We start from the raw sequence: 12,202 nt of genomic DNA, 5'->3' as shown, positions 1-12,202 counted from the left end.
GAGCTCAAGGATAAACGGGGAAGTCATGGTTGAGACTTGAGAGCCTCTGTCTTGTCTTTGGAAGAATCTTTGATACATCTGTATCAATTTTCCTAAATGCATTTCAAAGACTAGTCAAAGAAAAAAAAAAGCTGTAATATTATTTTCAAAAGTGTGCCTCAAAAATGAACAACACAAACTTCACTGTTGCTCTTTCCACAGGCTCCAAAAATAGTGACATTAATAAAGGTTCCGTTGGTTATTTCAAGAGGCCGCAACCTTCTTCCTTACAATTCTCTTTCGCCTAGCCTTTGGAGGTTGAGGAGAATCTGAAGCTGAGTCATGTTGCTTCATACCAAGTAGCCGTGAGACGATTGCATTCTTTGAGATGAACCATCTTGAATCTTGCTTTGCTACACCTTCCTCTGAGGGTCGGTTATATGCTTTTGCCAGTAGACCATCTGATTGAGCCAGCGGGTCGGCCTCCACGCCTAGCCATATTTGTCTTGATCTTTCCCCTAGCTGAACATTCATAATCCTGCGCCACATCCATCCATATTCATTATACAAAAGGCTTCATAAGTCTTTAAGATGAGAGAGGAGAGCGTAATACCTCACTGCAGTACCAAAGAAGAGTGCTACACCTATGACATCAAAGTGGCTGCTCATCGTTCTCTCAAACCCACACAACAGCTGGTACCGCAAGTTAGCGTATAACCCAAGAAACGCGCCGTAACCAAGAGCGTTTGTAGTGACTGATGGAACTGTCACAGATACTCTAAGAATAACAAAAATTATACACCAACAAAAAAGAAGAGATGATGCCTAAGTGAAATAAGTAGTGATGATAAACCTATTCTTCTTCTTTCCGGCTAGAAAGTTAGACAAAGAACCCTGGAAGGCACCTGTTGCAACTCCAAGGATAGACAACTCTGCAGCTTTGTAGAAAAGAGAGTGGATCCTCTTTTGCAAGTCGAACTCTCTAAGGGGATAGCTCGTTTCAAATATGTTGTTCGGTAGCTTTTGCAATGTGTTTTGGAGATCAAACCGGAATGTGTTTCCATAGGAACGGCTTGGAGCTAACAACCAAACGGCAGCTGCGTTGCATGCTGATACGGTAAGAACGTTTATAAGTGCAAGATCCCACTCCTCTTTTAATCTGCAAAATTATAGAGAAAACTACTTTAGGAGAGTGAATCATAAGCTACAAATGTGGAGACAGTTTAGACTCATGGAAAGGAAGGATACCTATTCTTACGAGTCTTCACCTCCCACCAAACTGAGCATCCAACCGTGGCAGCTTGCTCCAAAAGAAGTCTATATAGAAATGAAGGATCCGCTAACATCCTACACAACACAGTCACATAGTCAAGATTGCATTAGTCTCCCAACAAAGAAACCCAATGTTCAAGAAATCATTAGTGTCAACAAATTATTTGTTTTTTTATTATATATTATATTTTATAAAGATGTTTTAATTTTAGGTTCAATTATAAAATTATTTTGATGAACTATAAAAATCAGATATAAAAAATGAAACCAGACAAACTTGTGGAGTTATATTAGCATTATTACTTAATTTACACCAATTTGTATCGAATTAGACCAACTCAAATCGCGATTTAGAACAACTTAAACCAATTTGAACCATTTAAATCGGATTTTAAGAAAATTGTTTCAGCTATAACCAATTTGTTGTATAAGCGGATGCCTAGATGACTATTAGAACATTGAAGAAAAGTCATGCATATTTCCAAAGGTGACGCTAACAACATAAAACCTATAATTCTAGAGACAGTGAAGATGTTCAAAGACTCACACAAAGTTACCTGCCAACGAAGGCCCTAGACAATCCCTGAGGAAGAGCACGTGAGATCAATCTAGTTGTTGTAGGACGAGCATTAATGGCAAGGAACTTAACCATTTGTGCTGAGCTCACCAAACCCTGCATACAAGTGATGTCAGCATCCTCCCCAAAAACCAATTACACGAAAAGCTTTCAGAGGATAACTAACCATTTCATATGCTTGACGGAGGCCAGCTGGCAAATCCAACATTGTCTTTTGCCACTCGTTCAACACAGCATCAACAAACTTCCTATCAAATATCTGAAAAAGGACATAAAAAATGTAGTTAACGTATGACACAATGACAATAAAAACAAAACACAAGCTTAGAGATGTCTTTACCTCAGCGAGGAACATCCTCCGTCTAAAAAGTCCACCTTCATCTCCATCATCATCATCATCAAACTCGTCAAAGTAATCATCATCGTCACCATCATCATCCCCTCCATCTCCACCACCGAAATTGATTTTCTTCCCAATGTCTCCACCTCCTCCTCCCGTCGCAATCTGCAAATTGATGAACCAATGAGAACAGAGAGAGAGACAATAGATAAAAGACGAAACCTTTAGAGAGTGAGAGAGACCTCAGGGCTTGACTCGACTTTCTTCTGGGTCATATCAAGCTTCCCCTTTTCTAACGTAACAGCTCCTACGGAACCGAACTTGCCACCTTTCATCACTGGACACATCTGAGCACTTGGAGAAGAAGAGATAGAGTAAGACGATGTGGATGAGTCACCGCTAAATGGAAGCTGGAAGCAGCGTTCGAGACGTGAGACTGAATCTCCCACGGAATCGATGAGAGAAGAGGATGAAGCTCTGACGAAGCTGACGCGGCGGAGGTTACAAGGAAGAGTCGCGGTTGAGCGAGGGATTGGTAAACAGGGTTTTGGAGCGGCGACGTTCTGAAACACCATGTGCGACATGGCTCCCTCCCCCCTGAGCCTTTTCTTCTCTCTTACGGCTGAGAGAGAGAAAGAGGAGGAGGTTGAGAAGAATGGGGGAAGAGAGACTTATCGCCAATCGGACAACTACAAGACAATTCAACTTAATCTATACTTCTGGACGATTGGGAGGGTTCAGTTTTATCGTAATGGGCCAAATATGGGCTGCAAAAAGTATTTTGATTTCCGATTCGAACTTTCATGGTTTGGTTATTGGGTTACTCGAGAGATTTTTTAATATAAAAACATAATAATAAAAACAATTAATGAAGTGAAAACAAATCAGAAAACATAAAATGACACACTACAAAAATAAAACTAACCCCATTTAGTAATGCAATACAAAAAATGACACATTACAAAAAATGAAACTAACCATTTAATGTAGGGGTGGGCGTCCGGGTACCCGTTTGGATCGAGTATTTCGAATTTTCAGGTATTTCGGTATAAATGTATAGAATCCGTATGGGTATTTCTGTACTTCGGGTCGGATTCTGGTATTTTTTAGTTCGGATTCGGTTATTTCGGATCGGGTTCGGGTATTTAGATTTTGAAAAAAAAATTAAATTTTTCATTTCTCAAGTTTTTGTATTTAAAATATAACTTTCACTTAACTAATTTTTTATTTTTAATAGATTGAATGGTTAATAGATTTGGACATAACATTTTGAAACTAAAAAATACATTAATTTGGTTATTGTTTTTAAATTTTGGATGTAATTTTTTGTTAATTTTTGAAATAAAAAGTTCGACATGCATTTTAAGTAAGTATCAAATCATTTTTCTGTAATTTTATGTATATCATATGAACTTAAAGTATATATAGTATCAATATAAATATTTTATATAAAATGCAAGATGTAAACTAAAAATATATGGTTAATTATACATATGTTCGGTTATCTTCAGATATCTATTCGGATTCGGATATTATCCGTTCGGATTCAGATATCCAATATCTCCTAATCCAATACCCATTCGAATATTTTGCTACTTCAGTTCAGATTTCGGTTCGGACTTTTTGGATCGGATTCAGATGCGGCTTCAGATATCGGGTAAGTGTCCACCCCTAATTTAATGTTATGTAATGCAATGAAAACAAACCATTAATGTAATGAAAACAAATCAGAAAACAAATCAGAAAACAAAAAAGGACACAATAGAAAATGGAACTGATGCCAAAAAAAAAATAAAAAAAATGGAACTAAAAAGCATCGTCTTCTTCCTCTGGTCAATGTGACCACAAAGCTTGATCAATGAATAATATATCTAAAAGATATACAGTCTCGTTGTGTTTTATTTTCTGGATTATTCTGTGCAAATTTGGCTTAGTCATTCAAGAAATCGAAGTCAATTGGTTGGCTTCTTATTGGAGGATAGGTTACTTGTGGCCTCTCCGTTGCTGCATTCTCTGTTGGCTTCACTGTTGTTGTTGTAGTAGTAGTTTCAGGTGGCGGTGGTGGCGGCACTGTTTGGCTATTATCCTCTGTGGCTACAGCTGTTTCTGTTTTCGGAGCTGAAGACGGATCGCTTTTGTCTTCCGAAGAAGTTTCCTCCTTCTCTGGCGCAGAAGGCTCAGACACTGTCTCTGTCACTGGTCCCTCTATATGTGCTGCTGCTGACTCTGCAACAGCGGCAGTTTCTGGTGCGGCTGGCTCCGTAACAGCTGCAGTTTCTGGAGCAGCTGACTCAGCAGCAGACGCAGTTTCTGGAGCAGCTGACTCAGCAGCTGCTGCAGTTTCGTGTGCTGCTGGCTCAGAATCAGCTGCAGTTTCCGGGGCAGCTGACTCAGAATCATCTGCAGTTTCCGGGGCAGCTGACTCAGGATCAGTTGCAGTTTCAGGAGCTGACTCGGTCTGTGGTGTCTCTTCAGAAGATGGAGGAGGAGCTTCAATAGCCAATGGCTTAGCTGGTTCTTCAATAGCCATAGTTGGCTCTGGCTGTGGAGTCTTCATTGTGGGGAGAGGTTTCTTGGGCGCAGAAATGGAAGCAAAGATCGAAGACATTCCGGGAGGTAGAATCTCAATCGGAGGCTTTTTAGATGCATCAGACAGACTAGTGAGCTTTGGATCCTCAAGAGAAGCCAAAAACGCACTTGCAGCATCGGTTTTAGTAGATGAAACTTGCTCAACTTCCTTCTGCAGCGTTTTATTCCAAGCCTGGACCAAGTTCTTTAGACTAGGACGACCATGTGCCTGTGTGATAGATAGTCAGAAACAATAAAAGGTTCAAAAAAGTAAACTCTAAGATTGGTGAAACTGTAATCTTACATGAGCATGAAGTACAGCTTCTGCGAGCATCCCTGTGTCTTGCCACGCCTTCTCCATAAGCGCATTGTCTCCCAGAACTGCAGCAGAAAATGCTGATTCTCTCCCGAGGCCTATCGAGATCAGATTGTTTATCAGACCCTGCAACAAAGTTAAATTAGCCTTTCAATTAGAAACCTGAACAACACAACAGGGCGTTAGATTTCTGTAGGGTACATACACTTAAGCGTGTCAATTCTCCATGGTTAGCTAGGCGTAACGAAAGGCCTCGCAACTCATGACCCTGCAAAGCGCCTTTAACCGAACCTGCAGTAGCCAGTCTTTTGAGAGCTTCACGAGCAACGTCGGCGTTCCCAGTGGCATCTGCAGCATCTATAAGGTCAAGAAACTCCTTTGCAAATTTCACTATTCCCTCCACCGCTTCAACAACGTCTTCTTTCTTCTCAGCTGTCAAAGAGAGAATGTCACTCAAATCAAGGCCTAGACCGTCCTGTCCAATGTCCCTGCTATTGCTCATTGTGAGGAGACAATGAAGAGCCCTCTTCAGATCATTGCTCTGCATCGCTAGATCAAACTCCAGCCTGAGAACACATAAAAGACTGAGAATAGTAGGAACAGCTTGAAGGAACTTGCTGCACCAAACATAATATGGTTTTTTTACCTCTTTGATATTCCAGGCAAATGAAGAGCTTCTGTAGCATATCCCATTCCTAGCATGAACTGTGCCAGATCGTCATGATGTTCTCTCCCAAGCCTACTTGCCCTGCGCAACAAACAAAAAAAAGTTGAGGTAGGTTCCAGCTAGATTTGCGTAAACGGGTTTACTGAGAAATGTATCAATACCATTTAACAGCACTAATAGCATCCCCATACGCAGCAAGACATCGACAGCGGATACCAGGATGGTTCAGTGATATGGCATGTGCACACATGTACCTACCAAAAAAGTGGAAGTTGTCTCAGTAGTTCAATCTTTATATGATCATTCAAGTGACTGAGATGACTATCATGGCAAGATATTGTAACTCTGTGACTAAATGTATTTGTTGTAAAGAGTCAGTATTGCTTTAAGGTAAGAACATAGACTTGATACCTGTCAATGAGCCAAAGAACACCATCCCGTACGCCAGCAACAACAAGAGGCCCTACTGGTCGTTTTTGCTCCACTGGGAAACGAGTAACAGCAACTGAGACTCCCCCACCACCTACAGCTACCTCACTGGCCCTTCTTTCGTCCATGTCATCGCCATCACCTCTGGATTGTCTCGGCAGTGATAAAAATGGTGGAACAGATGGAGCATTTTGGAAAGAAGCTAGACGCACCACCTACAATAAAAAAAGGATACGCATGAGTGCAAAAGACACAAGCTTAGACCTGAAAAATTGAGCTTCAAAAATCAATTATATTTATCTCATAAAATAGCAAGAAATGTCCACCTGCAGCAAGGGGGCCCTCAAAGATATCTTTTCTTGCTTGGAACTCTGGGCACCTTCTACTGTGATTAAGGCTAATTCTCCATGCTCCGCAACTGCTCTAGCCTGTGCCTCCTTAAGTTTCATTTCTTCCTTCATCTTCCTAGTCTCTATATCAATTTCAGTAACTCCCGCGTCCACAAAAACACATCTGGAAATCCAGGCATGGAAGAAAGTATTAGCATTCAAGCCTCAGAGTAACTGATTCAAAACAGAAAGAAGTCCTTGGATCATATGTAGAACGCCTAATCTTACTCAATCGTGGTTTGTGTAGCCACAAACAGCTGCCTGCGGTGCCAAACAGCTCCAGTAGCATGTGAGATGGCAACATTACCAAGATATCTATACTGAGGGCGCAAGGACGATATGACCATGTATTGTTGATAAGCAAAAGCACAATACTCAACTGTTTTGTCCCATGCCGTCCACTCTGGCTGAGGTAGCATCCCACCTACTGGCTCAAAATTTTCCCAACTACACATTGAAACTTACATAAGGATTCTATATGGAACTGAGATAATCTTAACATTAATGCCACAGAATTAACGTAAAGGTAACCAAAATGGAGCCACTAATCACCTGTAGAGCTGGTAGTTTAGCGGTGCGGACTCAGTAGATCTCTGTGAAGAACCATCATCATAGCTAGAAAACGAAGAAACATTACTGTTTCCAAATCCTGAGAGTGGCATCGACTGAATGGTTGAAATAGCAGTTGCAGAAACAGGACTAATCCTTCGGGATGTGCGATAGCCTATTCCAAGTAGAGCACCGCCATGCAGACCAATGACCTGCAAGGAAAAAATTGGAAGCATAAGACTATAAATTTTTCTTCTGTAGTATTTTTTGCATATTTTCAATGCAAACTTCACACAAATTTTTAGGAGCAGATTAGATTAATTATTCAGTGGAACCACTTCAAAAGATCTGCTCGAGAATACATTAACATGATCTGAGCCAAGTGAAAAAAACAACGAATTGAATATGAAAGATGGCTATTTTAGGAAATTAATCCCCAGCTGAGACTAGAACACATTTACAGAATGCAATAACTCCAGTAAAAGACACATACCGGTTCAGAGCGACCTCCAACAGATCTCATGAGGATGTTTGAGGTTCCATCATCTAAGAGAATACGAACTTGGACACTAGCTGATGAAGCTGCATTAGCAGCAGCAGCAGCGGCTTGCGCTGCGGCTGCAGCCGCTTCTTTCGCCTTTCTTGATGAACCACCCTTTGGGATCATAGGCATTCTTTGAGGTAATACAGATTCTAGTATTGCAAATCTGTCTCGACACGTATCCCAAGCCAAAATTCTTGCACTTCCAGAATCAACAATGGACCAGTCACTAACTTTGTAGATAGAGAAGTACAAGATATCAGGCCATACAACTGCCACATACCTACAACCAGATAATAAAGTTAGTTACTGTTCTAGATGTTCATGCCTAGCAACTGTTGTTATATTATCAATATAGAACTTGAAGACTGAAAAAAGGAACCGGAAACTTACTTTCCTGAACTGCTTACAGAAAGAACTGAGTATGAATCATGTGGAACAGTTGCCACACCCTTCTTTTTGGTCTGCTTTACAGTCAGCTGTTCACCTGCATCTAGCTTAGACATTCCTGACTCGGACAAGGCATTATTTCCAAGGGATGGGTTGGCTGTGTTGGATATTTGAAAGTTTAAGAGCTTTAATTCTCTTCCAAGGATATATACAGCTGAATTATCCCGACTTCCAGACAGTGCTGGTAGAAATGCTGCAGACGGGATGGCACGAGGATCAAATTCACTAACTATGATACCAACATTGGTACCAGTTGCGACGAGATGTGGCTGTAGAGGATGTGCAACCATACAAAAGACCTGAAAAAAGGATATTAATTAGTAACTAATGTGGGGTACTACCAATGTATATAGAAGCGACGCTATTATATATAATAAGGCAATAGTGCTGTGTTTGCTTCGTCAGACTCAAAATAAGCAAGTGGTCAAGAGCTAGTTACCCTAAGTTTTTTGTGGGTTGCAAGTACTTGAGGCGGAACCAAGGAGGAAAGTTCACATAACGGCCTTGTCAGGGCCGAATAAGTTGGATGCTCAATAGACCTGTGAAAAAAATTAAGCAATTAGACATTCCTCTAATATACATAAAGATGTTCACCATAAAAAGGATACCATATGTGTGAATCTTTAACGCAAGTCAAAATATCAAGGTTTGGTGCTCGAGGATGGCACCAAGATGCAACACTGTGGCAAGCTAGCTTCGGGACAGGTTTAATTCTCCGCAGCTCCTGTAGAGAAAGAGTAGGCATGTGTGTCGAAAAAAGAGATCCATAAAATATGCAAAGCCCATATATGAGATGCAACATTACCTTAAATGTCATTGTGTCCCATATGGCCAATGTCTTGTCAGCACCAATTGTAATCAGCTGTGGAGCACTGCCACTTACCCGTGACAGCTCAACAGCCACCACCCCGCCATCATGTGCCTGATACAGTCAGAACATAAACATCAGAGTGAGCAAAAGCTTTTACCAAACCATATCTAGAAGGACAAATCAGGTATAACAGAAAAGTGGAATTTATAGACTCGATCAAACAAACAGTAGCATGTCATACTCCGCTAATCATTACTCAGCCTATTAATCACAAAGGGGTGAAAGGATCCAACACTCAGAATCGGAAACACATATCAAATCAGAAGGTTCAGTGAAACTAAGAACAATGGTGAACATGTCCTGAGCTGTAACCAAATCTGGCGAATCTTTGCATGAAAGGTTAGGATTGAAATGAATACCTTTAAGCTAAGCTTGGGTACAAGGTCTCTTGAATCAGTGCCATGATCGGCATTCCACAGTATAAGTAAACCATCACTACCACCTGAAACAAGGAGTGCCTGCAATTGCAAGTAGATAGAGAATGGCTGGTATCATATACTGCAGATAAATAACAGAGAGAAAATGTTTGATAAGCATTCATTAAAAATCTTTAAATTATAATAAAAGGAAAAGAAGGCAGTTGTTAGTAGAACTAATAACATAACCTTATAATGATATAAAATGACTGTGGAGCGCTAAGCTACCAATTTCTAAAAGAGAGAATGTGTAGTTACTTCGCCAGATGATGCCATGAAATTCATCAAGCAATAAATTGATCCTTTATGGCCAGCTGTATACCTACGTGCAAGCTGCAAGGAAGTGAAAATTCAGGGAAATTAACACAGGCCAGTATCAATAGCTCTCAACCTAAACCCAGCAGAAAATAAACAAAAAAAATAAACGAACCTTCCACGTTATCATTGATAAAACTCTAATGACACCATCAGTTGAACCAAATGCAACTAAAGGGCCATCACCAGCCGATGATCTGGTAAGAAACTCCATGCTGCAATGAAAGGAGAAAGTCTAACAACTTTATGGAGCAGAAGAATTTGAAAAAATTAGAAGCACACTACATTTAAAGCACACATATTAACTTGCTATTCGTAATCCAAATCTTTCCTGGGGTCTAAGGTTTTAAGCAAACACATGCTCTAGAACTAGATAAAAAGGCAATGAACTCACCAGACAAGAGACCTGTTGTCAAGCTCTGACTTAGGCACATCTCGGCCACGCATTGTCACCAAGTCCAAGAAAATGGCTTTGTTCTCACAACAGATGACCAGAAAATGCCGGCCTTTAGTCGATGGAGCAGGAGAAGTGAACCCGGACGTGAGATGATCGACAGCTGACGGAGATTCAGCAGCTGCAGAGCGGTTTCGCCACAGTTGCCAGTAACGCACATCGTCGTCATAAAACTTCACCTGCTTGACACTTGTAAGTGGAAAAGAATATGCGCAGATTATTCAATTTTTTTTTCCTCATATTGAAAGTGGCGAAAGAATAGCAACGGTGGACGATTTATTTACCTTCCTCCTCGAATAGCTTCAGTAGGCTTGCCTTTATAGTCTGAGTAAAACATTGAATGTAAGTCATGAAGCGAATACTCATTATACCATAATAGAATGTAGAACTGAAGAACAAAACTTCAGCCGATAAGAGCATCTCCAACCCCATTATATTTGCTACTACCGGAATTTAGAATAAAATCTTCTCTAGCCATAATACTCTATTTCTATTTCACAATGGATTTAAAAGTGGGATTACTCCATAAACTGAATGAATTTATTTTTATTAATCATTACTCCAATTTTTCATAAAACTCTAAAGAACCATTTTCCTCTATTTTGAAGAAAAAAATAGTATATTCCCTAATTTCATTTTAATTGTCCTTCTAGGTTTATGCATACTATGCATACGGATTAAGAAAACATATGATTTTGTATATTTCCAAAACAAAAACACAACTAAGTGTACAACTAACCATTTTTCAACCAATATAAAAATAAAGTGAAGAATCTACTTAATAAATTTTGCATTAAAACTCTAAAATAAGGCTTATTTTAAAACGAAAATTTTTCGCTGCTGCTAAAATTAAATCGAAACGGAGCAAGTAATATATATTAGAGATGCTCTAATGAAATCGACATGGAACAAGTTGATCATGGCTCACCGGAGTCTCCCTCGGCGAGCTTCTCTAACTTGGCACCAACTAAACGGCGCTCGTCGACTCCACCGGCTTTCAATTCATAAATCACCTATTATAAGAAAATGACTAATCACGTTGAAGATCGGATCAGAAGCGAAATCAGAATCTCGATTAAAAACTAGAAACCTGACGGTGCTCCCAGTTCCAGACGGAGACGTGATCCGTATCATCGGCCGTAACGAGCCATGGATGCGTGGGATGCACCTGTATCTTCACAATCTTATTGTTGGTCTGCCGAAACGCTCTCGCGCGCAGCATTTTGATCAACGAAACAAACTCAAAAAAAAACTGAGTGACGAGAATCCCTCAACAGGAAAGTTGAGCTACACATTCAAAATTCAGATCCGAATCAATAGGATCCACCAACCACTGAACAAAACTCCGGTAGTGTCTTCGAACTGAGAGGCCCAGTCTGTTAAGGCCCACTAAAGTTTTAGCCCATGATTTATTTATCTATTTTTCATCATCTTTAGAAAATATAAAACAATTATTTATGATTTTAACTATAATTCTTTTCTTTTTTCGTATTTTATTTTTTTATGTATATGTTGATGAAATATTATGAATACCAAAAAAAATTCTGTTTTTACTATAATTTATATTTTTTGGTAAACTATTATTAATGTATATGGTGAATTTAACTGATAAGCATATCAAACTTTGTATATTTTTCAATATAATAATTCTATTACAAAGATTACAATATAAATTTTTACAAATTTTAATTTTAAAAAACATAGAAATGAGTTGAAGATGATCTAATGATATCTGAATTCAAGTCTTATAACTAAGAAGACCCTAACAATCTTGCTTTATGTTAACTGAACATGTGTTAACATATATACTGTATGTCGAAAGTGGAAGTAAAATTATTTTTGTATTGATGATAATTATACAACACAGACCAATCGAATCCACCAATACCAGAACCAGTTAATTTATGATAATATTCTTCGAGCAATAGGGGAGATCACTAGACCAATCATAATCCAGTCTTGGAATTCAAGTCCTCTCCTTCTAAGAACTATTCGGTAAAGTTCTACTTATAACAATTCTATAATTTTTTACCAAAAGAAACAAAACCATCGTTTCAATTTTGTGTGTG

At 39.4% G+C, this 12,202-nt stretch overlaps 2 protein-coding genes across 2 annotated transcripts; both read right to left on the bottom strand.

Annotated features, from left to right (window-relative positions):
* Positions 1–121: 121 nt before the first annotated feature.
* On the bottom strand, positions 122–2,850 carry LOC106366002 (protein RETICULATA-RELATED 1, chloroplastic-like). Its single transcript, XM_013805534.3, has 8 exons — positions 2,411–2,850; positions 2,169–2,333; positions 1,995–2,087; positions 1,809–1,924; positions 1,228–1,326; positions 833–1,138; positions 593–757; positions 122–517 (listed from the first exon to the last, which is right to left on the bottom strand). Exons 1-8 carry the CDS (start codon positions 2,750–2,752, stop codon positions 244–246), a joined length of 1,560 nt encoding a protein of 519 aa, XP_013660988.2. The 5' UTR covers positions 2,753–2,850; the 3' UTR covers positions 122–243.
* A 1,106-nt stretch (positions 2,851–3,956) lies between these two features.
* Positions 3,957–11,427, bottom strand: LOC106366001. The gene is made up of 21 exons (XM_048739411.1): positions 11,224–11,427; positions 11,062–11,146; positions 10,418–10,457; positions 10,074–10,322; positions 9,795–9,894; positions 9,623–9,697; positions 9,308–9,406; positions 8,883–8,999; positions 8,686–8,801; positions 8,517–8,616; positions 8,021–8,376; positions 7,580–7,910; positions 7,090–7,298; positions 6,766–6,984; positions 6,475–6,661; positions 6,131–6,363; positions 5,881–5,973; positions 5,699–5,800; positions 5,258–5,618; positions 5,041–5,178; positions 3,957–4,965 (listed from the first exon to the last, which is right to left on the bottom strand). The coding sequence occupies exons 1-21, from the start codon at positions 11,353–11,355 to the stop codon at positions 4,099–4,101; spliced, it is 4,209 nt and encodes a 1,402-aa protein (XP_048595368.1). The 5' UTR covers positions 11,356–11,427; the 3' UTR covers positions 3,957–4,098.
* Between the last annotated feature and the right edge of the window lie 775 nt (positions 11,428–12,202).

This window comes from Brassica napus, chromosome A9 (assembly GCF_020379485.1).
Source record: "Brassica napus cultivar Da-Ae chromosome A9, Da-Ae, whole genome shotgun sequence".
Lineage (NCBI taxonomy): Eukaryota > Viridiplantae > Streptophyta > Magnoliopsida > Brassicales > Brassicaceae > Brassica > Brassica napus.
Note: the sequence above shows the minus strand (reverse complement) of the source record. Positions and strands in the feature narration are given on the sequence as shown.

Excerpts from the sequence above, each read along its gene's own strand:
- LOC106366002 (XM_013805534.3), bottom strand. The coding sequence starts at position 2,752 with ATGTCGCACATGGTGTTTCAGAACGTCGCCGCTCCAAAACCCTGTTTA. Across the intron at positions 2,088-2,168 it reads GGAGGATGTTCCTCGCTGAG|ATATTTGATAGGAAGTTTGT; the intron begins GTAAAGACATCT and ends GTCCTTTTTCAG. Across the intron at positions 518-592 it reads TTCTTTGGTACTGCAGTGAG|GATTATGAATGTTCAGCTAG; the intron begins GTATTACGCTCT and ends GATGTGGCGCAG.
- LOC106366001 (XM_048739411.1), bottom strand. The coding sequence starts at position 11,355 with ATGCTGCGCGCGAGAGCGTTTCGGCAGACCAACAATAAGATTGTGAAG. Across the intron at positions 7,299-7,579 it reads TTGGAGGTCGCTCTGAACCG|GTCATTGGTCTGCATGGCGG; the intron begins GTATGTGTCTTT and ends TTTTCCTTGCAG. Across the intron at positions 5,801-5,880 it reads GCTATTAGTGCTGTTAAATG|GGCAAGTAGGCTTGGGAGAG; the intron begins GTATTGATACAT and ends TTTGTTGCGCAG.